The sequence below is a fragment of the Spinacia oleracea genome, chromosome 5 (assembly GCF_020520425.1).
Source record: "Spinacia oleracea cultivar Varoflay chromosome 5, BTI_SOV_V1, whole genome shotgun sequence".
NCBI classification, from domain to species: domain Eukaryota; kingdom Viridiplantae; phylum Streptophyta; class Magnoliopsida; order Caryophyllales; family Amaranthaceae; genus Spinacia; species Spinacia oleracea.
This window is the reverse complement of record NC_079491.1, coordinates 43,356,087-43,369,441: the sequence shown is the minus strand read 5'-3', so window position 1 is coordinate 43,369,441 and position 13,355 is coordinate 43,356,087. Positions and strand designations below refer to the sequence as shown.

Genomic DNA, 13,355 nt, shown 5'->3' with positions numbered 1-13,355 from the left:
TAAGTCATGCAAGAAAATGAAACCTCATAAATATATGGTGAATACATGAAATTATGAGGTTATTTGGTGAATAATCTACTTCCTCCGTTTCATTTTGTTTGTTACGTTTGGACTTTCGCACGTTTATTAACGTATAATAGAGATTCTTTTTCTTTTTTATTAAAAAAATTAACCCAAATAAAACCTCAATCCACTAATTACTACACAACCAATAAGATGGTTTTATTTATCAAAATGAACCAATAATGGAAAAGCACAAAGATTGCTAACTTAACATACTTGGGAAATGGTAAATAAATTTAATGAGTTGAAAAAGTTGGCCAATTAAAATTAAGAGTGGGCACAAAAAATAACACTATAATAAGTTTATAAATAGAAAGATTCTTCCATGTAACAAACAAAATGAAACACCCTAAAAAAAATACGTAATAAATAAAAAGGAACGGAGGGAGTAAAATATAGGGGGCATCCCAAAAAAATAATATACCCCGTACCAATTTCCAAGTCTCTTCCTTTCCACCTTCTGTTTGGGAAAAAAAGTCAACTTCTTTCCCTAGCTAAACAAATCTCAATAATGACCGCTTTTAAACCTAAATAAACGTGTATTTCCTTCCTTCATTTAACCTCTTACTATTATCAAAAGTCTAACGCAACACCTTTCACAATCTCCTTTTAAATGCCTGCCTAAATTTATCCTCACCTTGGTCCAACTTTGTCCCCCAATTCTAATTCTCAATAATGCTATCTCCTGTTTTAATATACTAGTCAGAAGCACGTATCATGCACGTGTTGACTCGACGTACAATTATAATTTATACTATGTGTTAATTAATTAAGGTTTTTTATATAACATAAAAAGATACAGTTTTTTAACTGGTTACATAAAAGAAATACCATTTTTATTTGCAAATTAAGAAGTGTATATCCCTATCTCTATAAAAAAAAGCCACATGAAAATGTTTACATTTACAAAAAAAAAATTATTATATATCTATTATCTCCGTTTCTTTTTAGAGGATCACGTACTATAAGTTTCACAGTATTTATGTACTAACTTTGACTTTGATATTTTACTAATGTATAAAAGTCAAATGTTATTATGTAAAATGTTCTTTGATTAGTCACGATGCCTATTTTCATTATAACAACTTTTTATAATTTTTAGAAATAGAAAATGAAAGATAATTAATGGTCATAATGATGCAATGACAAGTGTGACAGTCTAAGTGGTACATTTAAAAAAAAGGAGGGGGTAGTACATGACATTAAAATCTACAGTTACATAGTTGTAGTTTATAGCAAGCTAAATTTATGAGTGCACGCTTCAATGACATGTGTGGGTAATATAATTATTTGAATATTATTTTGAGCAAACTGTAAATACCTTATATGAAGTTTATGGATTTGTCACTACATGCATAATCGGATATTTCTAAATAATCAAGATTGTAAGTTCATTTAGTTTCGCTAGTTAGGCAACATGTTAGAAAATATACCTCAAAACTAACATAAGAACTTCCTACATTACGTACATTGATAGTTAATTAATTACACCATCACGAGCTTTTGTGGATGAACTCTTATCTAAAACGGAGTAAACTACTACCAATCTACTATCATACTTCCTCAGTTTCCTAAATATAGCACCGTTTGAATTTTTATACTATTCACAATAGACATTTGGTCATTTTTTGTGATTAGTACGTATGAAAAATTGTAGTCATGTGCGGTCTTATTATATTAGTATCAATATATATTATCTAAATATCAACTTTTAAAAATTTTCTTACACTTAATTCGAGACATTAGAAGTCAAAGTCATGTGTTGAAGAGCATAAAGTCAACCATGATGCAATGTTTAAGAAACGGAGGAAAATACATAACCCGATTCTTAATTAACGCTTGAATCATGCAAATAAAAATAAAAATAAATCAAATTAGCTAAAAGAGCTTGTAATAAACAAAGGCATGGAGGGGTAAAATTGAAACAAAAATTATGCAAAAATTTTGCAAGTCGTTTTGTTGGTTGATATGTGTTTTGTAATACATCTCTGATATTGGAATTTATTTCCTCGGTAAAATGCATCTACCTGTCATTCCACATGAAACTTTTTTTTTTTTGATAATTTGTCTTTGTTTTATTGATGTGTAGGTGGAAATTGCCATGGGATCAACCATTTATTTGGCCCAATGATTACAAGGCCTAAGCATCAGGTTTAAACTGAGCCATGAACAGTTTTAGTTGATTACAACCATGCTACAAAGTCATCCGATCGACATAATCCTTGCTTGGCTAGAGCATCTGCTACTGTGTTAGAGGCTCTACTTTTGTACGTTATTGTGATTCCGCGTCCCCTTTTCGATGACTCCCTGATGTAGTTGATGATAAAGTTTAGGTTCCAAGGGCATTTGATGCTGCCATTGCACCATTTAACCGCGTTGGCCGAATCCGATTCAATGATGAGTCCACGACATGAGAAGTGGTCGTGTGCTAGGAAGATCTTGATGGCTCTTTGAATAGCTAAAGTCTCTGCGTGATTGATCTCTACTAGAGGGATTGGAGAGGAGAAAATACAGGAGAAGTTCCCTTCATGGTTTCTGAGGACTCCCCCAATAGCAGATTTCCCCATATCGGTGTTCAACGAGGCATCAACATTCCACTTCATTGTGTTAATTGGAGGTGGCAACCAAGGGATTAATACATGCTGAGTTATCAAGCCTGATGTTGCCAGTGCTTGTTGCGCCCAGTTGAGGCATTTGGGGTTCCTGAGAACGTCGCTGGATGTATACGGGAAGCGCTCTTCCCAGCCTTTTATCCACCAGGAGAGGCGCAGCAAAATCAAGTCCTGGACCAGGCCCAACGGGCTTTTATTTCCTTCAAAAATCCTGCTGTTTCGTTCTTTCCAAATTGACCAAATGATGATGAAGTAGGACGCAACCCACACTTTCTTAATAAATTTCCCTTTGAAAGGGGACTGCCATTGATCGAAAGTTTGACGGAGCGATTGGGGGGTACACCAGTTTACCTCCCAAATTTTCAGCCACCATGTCCAAAGTTCCCATGCAAACGGGCAGTGAATGAATAGGTGGTTGCACTCTTCTATCTCTGTATTACATAATACACACATAGCTTCTGAGAGGGGTATGATGTTGAGGTATGCTAATTTTGCTTTGCAGTTTATTCGCCCAAGTATTGCGAACCAGATAAAAATCTCAACTCTATGCGGAACAAGGCTACGCCATAGCCCTTTGACAACATCCTTGGGGCAATGAGGATCGACTTTCGCAAGTTCATGTGTGAATGATTTTACTGAGAATGCACCCGTCTTGTGGGGTGCCCATATTAAAGAGTCTGGTTCACTCGTGTTCAGAAAAACTTGTGCTAGAATATCATGAAGCTTTTGTCTCTCCACTAGGTCTTGCGGTCTTAGGGTTCTTGACCATGCCAAGCTCCACTTTCATGTATACCCGTCCCAGAAACCATTGGTAGCAACCGAGGAGTTTTTCGACGGGCTAATCAGAAAAAGTCTAGGACATAAGACTTTGAGGGGTGTTTGAGTAGCCCAATTATCATGCCAGAACAAGGTATTGCGCCCATCACCAATTTTCTTCCTGACATTTGATTTTGCGATTAATCTAGCTTGTGGGTGCTTCATAATAGTCGTGCACAGGTTCTTCCAAGGCCCACCATTAGTGGGGATTTGCAGGTCTGGTATGGTGAGCGTCGGCCCATATGCATATTTGGATTGGATCACTTTGCGCCATAAGGCATATGGCTCATTCAGATAACGCCAAAGCCATTTGAACATCAAGGCCATATTTCTGTGAAGTAAGTTGCCTAAACTCATGCCACCTAAAGCCTTGGGGAACTCGAGTATCTTCCATGAGACTAGTGCCATGCTTTTTTTCTCAGTTAGCCCGTTCCACAAAAAATTCCTTTGTATTTTTGTTAACTTGTCAAGCACCCCTTTTGGTATCGGAAATAGTGACATGTAATATAGAGGAAGGCTTGAGAGAACAGCCTTGATGAGTATGGTGCTCCCTCCAATCGAGAGGAGATTTCCTTTCCACGAGGCAAGCTTTTTCTCTATGCGTGCAATCACCGGATCCCACATAGCAATGCGGGAAGAAGAACCCCCAATGGGTAGACCAAGATAGGTGAGAGGTATTGAGCCAGTCTTGCATAGTAGTGAGTGTGCAACATTTTGTAACCATGAGTCTTCAATGTTGATGCCCATTAGTGAAGTTTTGTGAAAGTTTACCTTGAGTCCTGACACTAATTGGAATACAATCAATGCCTTCTTTATGTTAAATATGGAGTCAATGTCCGGTTTGCAAAATATGAGGGTGTCGTCCGCGTACTGCAGGTGACTTATCTTGGGGCCATTGCGGCACACCTCAACTCCCTCCCAAAGGCCAAGTGATATTGCCTTATTGATGAGGAGGTTAAGGGGTTCTACTGCAATGTCGAACAAGAACGGTGACAGTGGGTCACCTTGCACTACTACAAAAATGGGATAAGAAACCATACCAAACCAGCTTAAGAGACCTTAAAAGGTATGGTGTCTATCTCACTGGTCTCTTAGCCTAAGAAACCATAATTTTGGTGTGGTGTCTTAAATTGAATAGAGAAACCAATTATTAATGAAATATGGTTTCTTAGATACGTTATATAGTATTTAAATTTACAAACAAAGAAATCTGTATTATAAGAAAAATGGTTTCTTATGTTAAATTAAAGCACCTTTTTTGTTAGAAATATGGTATCTTAGCTTAATTTTAAGAAACATTATGTGAAAGATATATGGTCTCTTTTCTACTTTAAAAACACCGGCATAGCAACTGGTTTGCCGCCATTGAAAATTATTGCCCAAATAAATTTTGCATATTAATTAAACATCTTAATTTGAATTTCAAACACAAAATAATTACTCATATCACTTATATGAATCATTCAAGAACAACCAATGATATCATATTGGGATAAAAATAGATCCTTCGATTACAACAATAAAAAGGTCCCGTACAAAATATGGAGGATTTAGGAAAATTTTAGTTTTGTACAATGAGTTTTTTTGGTGCTTCCTTTCAAAAACAGACCCTGACATTCATTGAATATCTTTGTATCTCTTCTCAGAAAAGAAGCATGGGCAATCCCTTCCGCCGCCGTACCATGCTCACGGACGTTCATATATCACCGCCGATCTCGTTTAAATTCACACAAACGGACCCCTAACAATGTTTGAACCTTGAGATAATTTAAGAATCCCCAAATAAACCCTAACAAAACTTACAAATCAAAGTGAAAAAAATGTCACCAATTCTTCAAAATTCCTTATGCAACGTCACCACCACCCACTTGAATCCCACCAAAACATTCAAATTCTCTATCCTCCATAACAAATTCTTGCAATTTAACGCATACCCACTTCCTAAAAACTTATCTTTGTTGCGTTCTCTCTCTAATAAAAGCGCACAATTCTTCTATTTCTTCCTTTGATGAAGAACAAGGGACTTCGATTCAATTGTTCAATTTGGACGCATTTCTATCTTGCTTGGAATCAGTTTGCGTGGTTTCTTCAGTGTTGATTTCGGTGGGGTTTTCGGTAAATTGGGTTTTGTTTAGGCAGCAAACTTCTGGGTCGATGTTGCTGGGAAATTAGAATTTGGGTTTTGTTTAAGCAGCAAACTTCTGGGTTGTTGGCGTTGTGGAAATTGGCTCGGTGATTCGAAGGCGGCAATGGAGTCAGGCGAGTGAAAGAGAGAATGGGGGCGGAAGATAGGTTTTTTTTTTTTCTCTTATAGGCCTGGTTTATTTATTTTCCTTAAAATTGAAAAGAAAATATTTAACTGCAATACAAAACTTTTTTATTTTTAGTTTTCTTATTATTTACTATTTAAATTAAAATTAATAAGAGACCAGTTTTCATACAAATTTGATATCTTTGACTTCCACCTAAATTCCATTATGTATGAGGAACCATATTTTTCTATGTTATGGTTTCTTATATTTTTTCTAAGAAACCACACTTCTTACATAATTGGTCTTTTTATCTAAGAAACCTAATATGTGACATATATGGTACTATAGGAATGGTTCCTTAGCCCATTTTTGTAGTAGTGTTGGCGAAGCCCGCGTTGGAGTTTGAACGGGGTAGAAGGCGACCCATTGACTAGAATAGATGCTGCTGCTGTGGTCACACAAGATTGGATCCATGTTCTCCATTTGGATGGAAAGCCCATCTGTTTTAGTACCCAATCCAAATAACTCCATGATACACTATCAAAAGCCTTGTGAAAATCCAATTTCATAATCACCGCTTCTTTATTGTTTTTCTTGCAAGAATCGATAACCTCTCCTGCTATGAGTGCTCCATCAAGAATTTGTCTACCTTTTATGAAGGACGATTGATGTGGCCCAATAATCGATCCCATGACCTTTTGGAGTCTCCTGGCGAGAATTTTCGCAAGGATCTTGTACAAGCACCCAACCATACTAATCAGCCTGTAATCTTTGAAGCCATCCGGGATTTCAATTTTTGGTATAAGAGCAATTAAGGCCATGTTGCTACCATGTGGCAGACAAGAGTTTCTCCAGAAGTCATCAACGAGCTCGTAAATATCATTCTTTATCACATCCCATGCTTCTTTTATGAACTTGAAATTGAACCCGTCTGGCCCCGGGGCTTTGGAGCAGTCACATGATGCCACTGCATTGTCTATCTCTTCGTGAGAAAATTTGGCAGTGAGTTCCACGTCTTGTTCTTGTGATACGGTTTTGAATGCTAGGTTATTTATGGTGGGCCTCAATGGGTGTTCTTCTTTAAATATTGATTCAAAGAAGGAAGCTGCCTCGTTTTTTATTTCTTTTGGGTCAAGAATCAACCGGTCACCTTTTTTTATATGATCAATTGTGTTCCTCCTTCTCCTCAAAGTAGCTAGGGTGTGGAAGTATCTTGTGTTCCTATCTCCTTCTGAGATCCACTTTGCCCTTGAGTTTTGGGCCCAATAGACTTCCCTGCGCTTGGCCCATGACCAGAGCTCAACTTGGGCCGATTTCCTTGTTCGAATTTCTTCCTCCTCAAGACTTCTAGTGTTTGCGATCATGTCTATGGCATGGATTTTCTCTTCTAAGGCAGCAATTGATGTATCTATTAGTCCGTAGACCTCTTTGTTCCATTCCTTCAGGGTATTCTTCATTTGGGATAGCTTTTCTGGTAGAGTCAATGTGGGATTCATTGCCCATGTATTCTTTATTAGCTTCAAGTAGCCTGGATGACTTAGCCAACAATTAAGGAACTTGAAAGGGCGAGGACCCCAATTCTTTACATCTGTGTTGGCAAGAATAGGGCAATGATCCGAGAGATTTCGCCTGAGAATTGTGAGTTTCATTGATGGATATGCCGTAATCCATTCTGAGTTTACGAATAACCGATCCAGTCTACTCTTTGATTGTCCTCTAAATCATGTGAACATTCCATTAGAAGGGGGGATTTCCAGCATGAGGGTGTCCTGCAAATTTTTTTTGAAATCATTTAAGCCGTTAGAATTAACCATTTGACTCCCTCTCTCACTTTGATGTAGAACTTCGTTAAAGTCCTCTATCAATAGACATGGTAGTTGCGAAGTATTCCAGAACTCGACTAATTCAAGCCACACTTGTGCTCGGGCGTCGGCTGAGCAAGGATTATAGATGTTTATGATGATGCAGTTGAGGTTTGATGAGGGGATGAGGCCACGTAGGCCTATCCAGTGCCTTTCCACTTTGAGGGACTCCATATGGAAGAAGTCAGCGTCCCACAGGGATAAAATACCCCCCGAGCTTCCTTGGGATGGGCTAGAGGCCCACTGAATATTTTGGGAGTTCCATACTGTTCTCAATGTTTTGGGGTTGAAGTTTTCCATCTTTGATTCTTGGGTGAATACCATGTGAGGGTTGTGTTTATTGATGAGCCTTCGGAGGGAACTTTTTTTGACTTTCGCCCCTAGACCTCTTATGTTCCAAGATAACAAAATCATTGGATGGTTTTTTTGGTGAGTGACGATGGCCTACTGGGAGACTGCCGCCCATTCTGATTGCTGGCGTTTTAGAATGTTCTCTATGCGATTTTCAAGGATGGATGTGTCTCCCTTAAATTCAAGCTCGAGTGTTCTTACAAGAGCTAGAGTGGTTGCCGCAGTGATGGTGTGCTGTTTAGGGGGGGATTTGGATTGGGATGGTTTGGTTTTTGGGATCGCTGAGTGCCTTGATGATCTCTTCTTTGCTTTCTTCATGCGCTTTGTGAGATGGATTTTTTTAATGTTTTCTGGGATCAAGTCTTCGAACCCAGGGGGGAAGGTCGGTCCAGATGAGATAAATGATGTGGGGGATGACTACTTTTGTCTCAGAAGGGGTGCAAACTTGTTGGATATAGCAATGGGTGGGCTTGGCTCAGTTTCGAGTGTGGGCTGATCAGGGGGTAGGTCAGTGGTTGGACTTGGTATGGGTAGTCCCAATGTTGGGCTTGGTTGAGTGGTTGGCAGATTGGATTTGCCGCTTGGTTGGGCGGGTGGGGTAATGGAACTTTTGGGTTTCCAATATTTTGGGAGTTGAGATTCTGACTTCCCGTTATTTGGGAATGAAGAGTTTTGTGGGTAGTTGGTGGGGCTGATGGTGTGAGTTACCATGCAATTATTGGCACTGATATTGAGGGAAGTTGGACTGTTGACATTGACTTCCAGGGACTTTTCATTGCCTGATTGAATCGACGAGGCCACGTCATCACCGCCGTAGTCTCCGTATGGTTCTGAGGATTCCGGTGTTCGCAGGGGATTTAGGGGTTGAGGTTGTGGTGTCTCAATGGATGCTAATTGGGCGTAGGATTCGGCAATGCATATTATGTACTGTTTTGCTCCAATTTCCATTGCCAGTTTGCAATTAATTGAGAATAGACAATCAGTGAGGATGATGAGGTTGGAGCATTCAAAATTTGTGTTGTCCACTAAGATTACTCTTCCGAATATGCTTCCAATATTGTAGAAATTTTCATAGCCCCGCCCTATAAGTGGGACTCCATAGATTCTGATGTAAGTTTTTCTCCATTTTGCAGAGCAGATATCGTTCACATTCCGCAAGTCAGAGAACCATTGTTCGAGCCAGTGACTTTCTATCATGGCTTTTTTATCCTCATAGCTTTCAAAGGAGATGAGGTGTAGTAGCCCCCCTATAGGTTTGATGTTTATGCTTGTGACTCCTTCTGCCAGGATATGGTCTAGAATTTGAGATGAAGATAGGGATGATGTTGTTGTACCAATGACACTCCGCGTGTATAGCTCATCATGGTCATGAATTCTTGACCCTTTAATGGTGATAATTTCCTCACCCTCTATTTCACTGGTTGATAGTTCGTCTCTGACTCGCTCTGTATTTTCAACTAGCAGTCTCGAACTCATCTTTCTTACTGGGCATGGCTTGAACTTGAAACAGTCCGGCAGTGGGTCAGGTTCTGGGGGGGTATATGATGGATTTTTGTTGGCCTTGGGCTGGGTGGCGGGTTATGGTTGTTGGTTTCTTGAGTGATGGGGGTTGATGGTCGCTCTGTATTGAGGAAGGCGTCCTTGTAAGAACGGTTTGTCGTACTGGATTTGATGTGGGTGTTGTTTGATATTTTGTTATTGGAGGTGGGTGGTTTTGGCTTCGGGTAGGGTTGGTTTGGCCGGTGGGGGGGGGGGGTGATGGAGGCTGAATCTTTTTTGGCTACCCGTATTTTCATACGGAAGTTGCTTAGTTTCCTCCCATCTTCCCCTTTGATTGCTTGCATCATCGAGTTCTGGTTGTAGTATCTGATGAACGCGAATCTGAATCGCGGTTTTTCGCTTCGGGGTGATGGAATGGAGATATTGGTGATGTGGCCGTATGGTTTGAAGATGTTGTAGAGGTCATTTTTGGTGATATCAGTTGGGAGGTAGGTGATATAGCAGGTTTTTGACGCCATTTGTGTAGAGGTTCTTGGCTTTCTTCGCTGTACCATTGTCCATTGGAGGGGGTTTCTCTCACTAAGACTCATTTCTCCCTCTCTCTCTCTAGACGCCATCTCTCCTTAGGCAGCTAACCAGCGTTAGCTTAATCCCTTCCACCTGAAACTTTATTTTGGCCATTTACTTATAAGATTTTATTTTTGACTTGTCGTTTACTTATAAGATACAAGCACATAGAGAAAGAAATAGATTTGGTTGTATGTATAAAATTACAATGTTCTACTCATCTTTTTCTTTTGGGTGTGAATGAGCCACAAGGACAATACACATTCTACTCATCTGGTACAATAATAAACATGGTTTGACTGTCAGATAACAAAGTGTTAGAAGGTGTGATATTTTTAATTTTTTTTGAAAGGTCCTAAAAAAAATGATTGGACCAAAATAATGACCATTAGAGCTTCACCGTCCGGCCGTTTTCCAACCAGTGTCAAGGTCCCAATACCCAACAATAAAGTCATAATTTGAATCCAATAAACTTCCCTTACATTTAAAACACGAGGTTCAATGTTCCCACTATACCATATATTAATATTAATATATATATATATAAAGCACCAATATATAGAATAGAGTAAGTTACAACAATAAAACCCACTTCCATCTTCAAAATCTTTGAATACCATTACTTTTATATTTTCTCCCACCCACTTCTAAATCTTGTGTGTTGTTGTCTACCACTATGGCACTCTCTTCATCACTGCTTGTTCCACTCCATAATACTACCAACTTTCCTACTAGCCGCCGTCCGACTCCATTGTTCCTCACTCGCCAAGGTTGTACCCGTGCAGCAATCACGGTTCAACCATCTACGGAGTCTTCAACACCCAAGAATCTTCCAATCAAGAAGATTCCCGGCGATCATGGTCTTCCTATTATCGGACCGATACGTGATCGACATGACTACTTTTACAATCAAGGGAGGGATGAGTTCTTCAAGTCTAGGATTCAAAAATATAAGTCTACTGTTTTTAAAGTCAATATGCCACCTGGACCTTTCATCTCCTCTGACCCTAACGTCGTCGTTTTGCTTGACGGCAAGAGTTTCCCTACCCTTTTCGACGCCTCCAAAGTTGAAAAGAAGGACGTTTTTACTGGTACTTTTTCTCCTTCTCTTGACCTCACCGGTGGCTATCGAGTTCTCTCCTACCTCGACCCATCGGAGCCCAACCATGAAAAGCTCAAAAATCTCATGTTCAAGCTTGTCAGCACAACCCGCCACCGCGTTCTCCCCGAGTTTCAATCATCCTTCTCCGAGCTCTTCGACGTGCTCGAGAACGAGTTAGCTACCAACGGGAAAGCCAAGTTCAACGAGGCAAACGATCAGGCTGCGTTTAACTTCCTTTCCCGAGCCTGGTACGGAGCCAACCCAGCCGATTCAGAGCTCGGAAATTCCGGACCCGGGATTATTTCCAAATGGGTATTGTTTCAACTCGGCCCGATTCTTACCCTGGGTCTCCCAAAACTAATCGAAGAACTAACACTCCACAGTTTTCGTCTACCATTCTCTCTAATAAAAAAAGATTACCACAAACTCTACAACTTCTTCTACACCAACTCTACTGATCTTCTCGAGGAAGCTTCTAAGCTTGGGATCTCACGTGACGAGGCGTGCCACAATCTCATTTTCACCACGTGTTTCAATTCATTTGGCGGGATGAAGATCTTTTTCCCAAATATGATAAAGCAGATCGGACGAGCGGGAGTAAATCTTCACCGCCGTCTCGCGGAAGAGATCCGGTCAGCCGTCCGATCCAACGGCGGAAAAGTAACCATGGCTGCTATGGAACAAATGTCTCTTTTAAAGTCAGTAGTATACGAGTCGCTTCGAATCGAACCTCCAGTCCCCCTACAATTCGGTCGGGCCAAGAAAGACCTGATAATCGAATCTCATGACGCTGCTTATGAAGTGAAAAAAGGTGAGATGTTATTCGGGTTTCAACCATTTGCAACGAAAGACCCAAGGATCTTCGAGCGAGCCGACGAATTCATTGCAGACCGGTTTATTGGAGAAGAAGGTGAGGAGAAGTTGAAGTATGTGGTATGGTCAAACGGGCCAGAAAACGAAAGCCCGAGTGTGAATAATAAACAGTGTGCTGGAAAAGACTTTGTTGTGCTTGTTTCGAGGTTGTTGGTGGTTGAATTGTTCTTGAGGTATGACTCGTTTGGAATTGATGTCGGCGTTTCGCCTTTGGGTGCTAAAATTACTGTCACTTCTCTCAAAAGAGCAACCTTCTGAGGTTAAAAATACTTGCTTTTTCTGGAAAGTAAATAATGGACAATTTGCACTAATTTTATTCTAGATCACATTTGGTTGTCACGTTCCGAATTTAAATAAGTTCAAACGGACGGAATGGTAATTTTTAGTTTAGTGTCATTCTTTTGAAGAGCCCTCTCAAATATGAGAATAGGCTACGAACTAGAATTAGAAATCAGTCTTTCTCTCATCGCTTCTGTTATTATTTTGGTTACTTTTGATTTAGTATTATCTTTGTTATTTTGTTGTACTTCGTAGCTTCTTAATTTAAGTAATGGCAAAGACTTATTGATTATATCGGAATTCGGCTATGTATTTTTTTTTTTTTTTTTTTTAATTTAATGTAATATAAAAGTCATCCCTTTTTCTTTTTCTTTTACTTGCAACCACAAGTCCATTACTTCGAGTTGTGTAACTAATACAATAAAAGTTTTTTTTTTAACACGTAATGTGTCAGAATTCAATCTACTTTTACTTGTAATTTTTTTTTATATATCAAATCTATGACCTTTTTAAGAGATTTCTAGGCTTTAGATAGAATTATTATCAAAAAGTCTTGCGCGCACAAGTTGTATAATGTTTATGCCAAATTTCGTATAGACGACATTTGGTTGGGACATAGACGACTAGATAAAATAAAGTATGCAAATGACGGGAGATAAATGACAGAAAATAAAGAGAGACGAGACAAGAGATGGTGACGCGGAAAACCCGAAAGGGATAAAAACCGCGGGTGGCAATGAGTCCACCAATCTACTATGTTGTCGGCATAAATAGCCTAGGTACGTGAGTACAAGTACAATGTATATTTTCGTATATGTAGACATAGCTAATAATGAAGCATAAATGTGAGAAGGTATTTACACGAAGAATAATGGGTTAGGGATTGCCAGGAAAGGTAATTGCTAATAAGTATTTATCATCGATGTTTATGGCGTAGCCTTTGTAATGTCAGGGATGTTGGCATATGAGAATGAGTGGATTAAGGGAAAGGTATATAATAAACAATAGTAGTTAGTTCTCTTGAGTGGCATGCTTTGTGAGTTATATAGGAGAAAGAAGCTTACTCTCATTCGTAAGT

At 39.4% G+C, this 13,355-nt stretch overlaps 1 protein-coding gene across 1 annotated transcript; it reads left to right on the top strand.

Annotated features, from left to right (window-relative positions):
- Positions 1-10,537: 10,537 nt before the first annotated feature.
- LOC110795932 (allene oxide synthase 1, chloroplastic) lies at positions 10,538-12,577 on the top strand. The gene has a single exon (XM_022000965.2). The coding sequence runs from the start codon at positions 10,700-10,702 to the stop codon at positions 12,254-12,256; it is 1,557 nt and encodes a 518-aa protein (XP_021856657.2). The 5' UTR covers positions 10,538-10,699; the 3' UTR covers positions 12,257-12,577.
- Positions 12,578-13,355: the final 778 nt, after the last annotated feature.

Bases quoted from the DNA above. Each gene is read 5' to 3' on its own strand.
- LOC110795932 (XM_022000965.2), top strand. From the start codon at position 10,700: ATGGCACTCTCTTCATCACTGCTTGTTCCACTCCATAATACTACCAAC.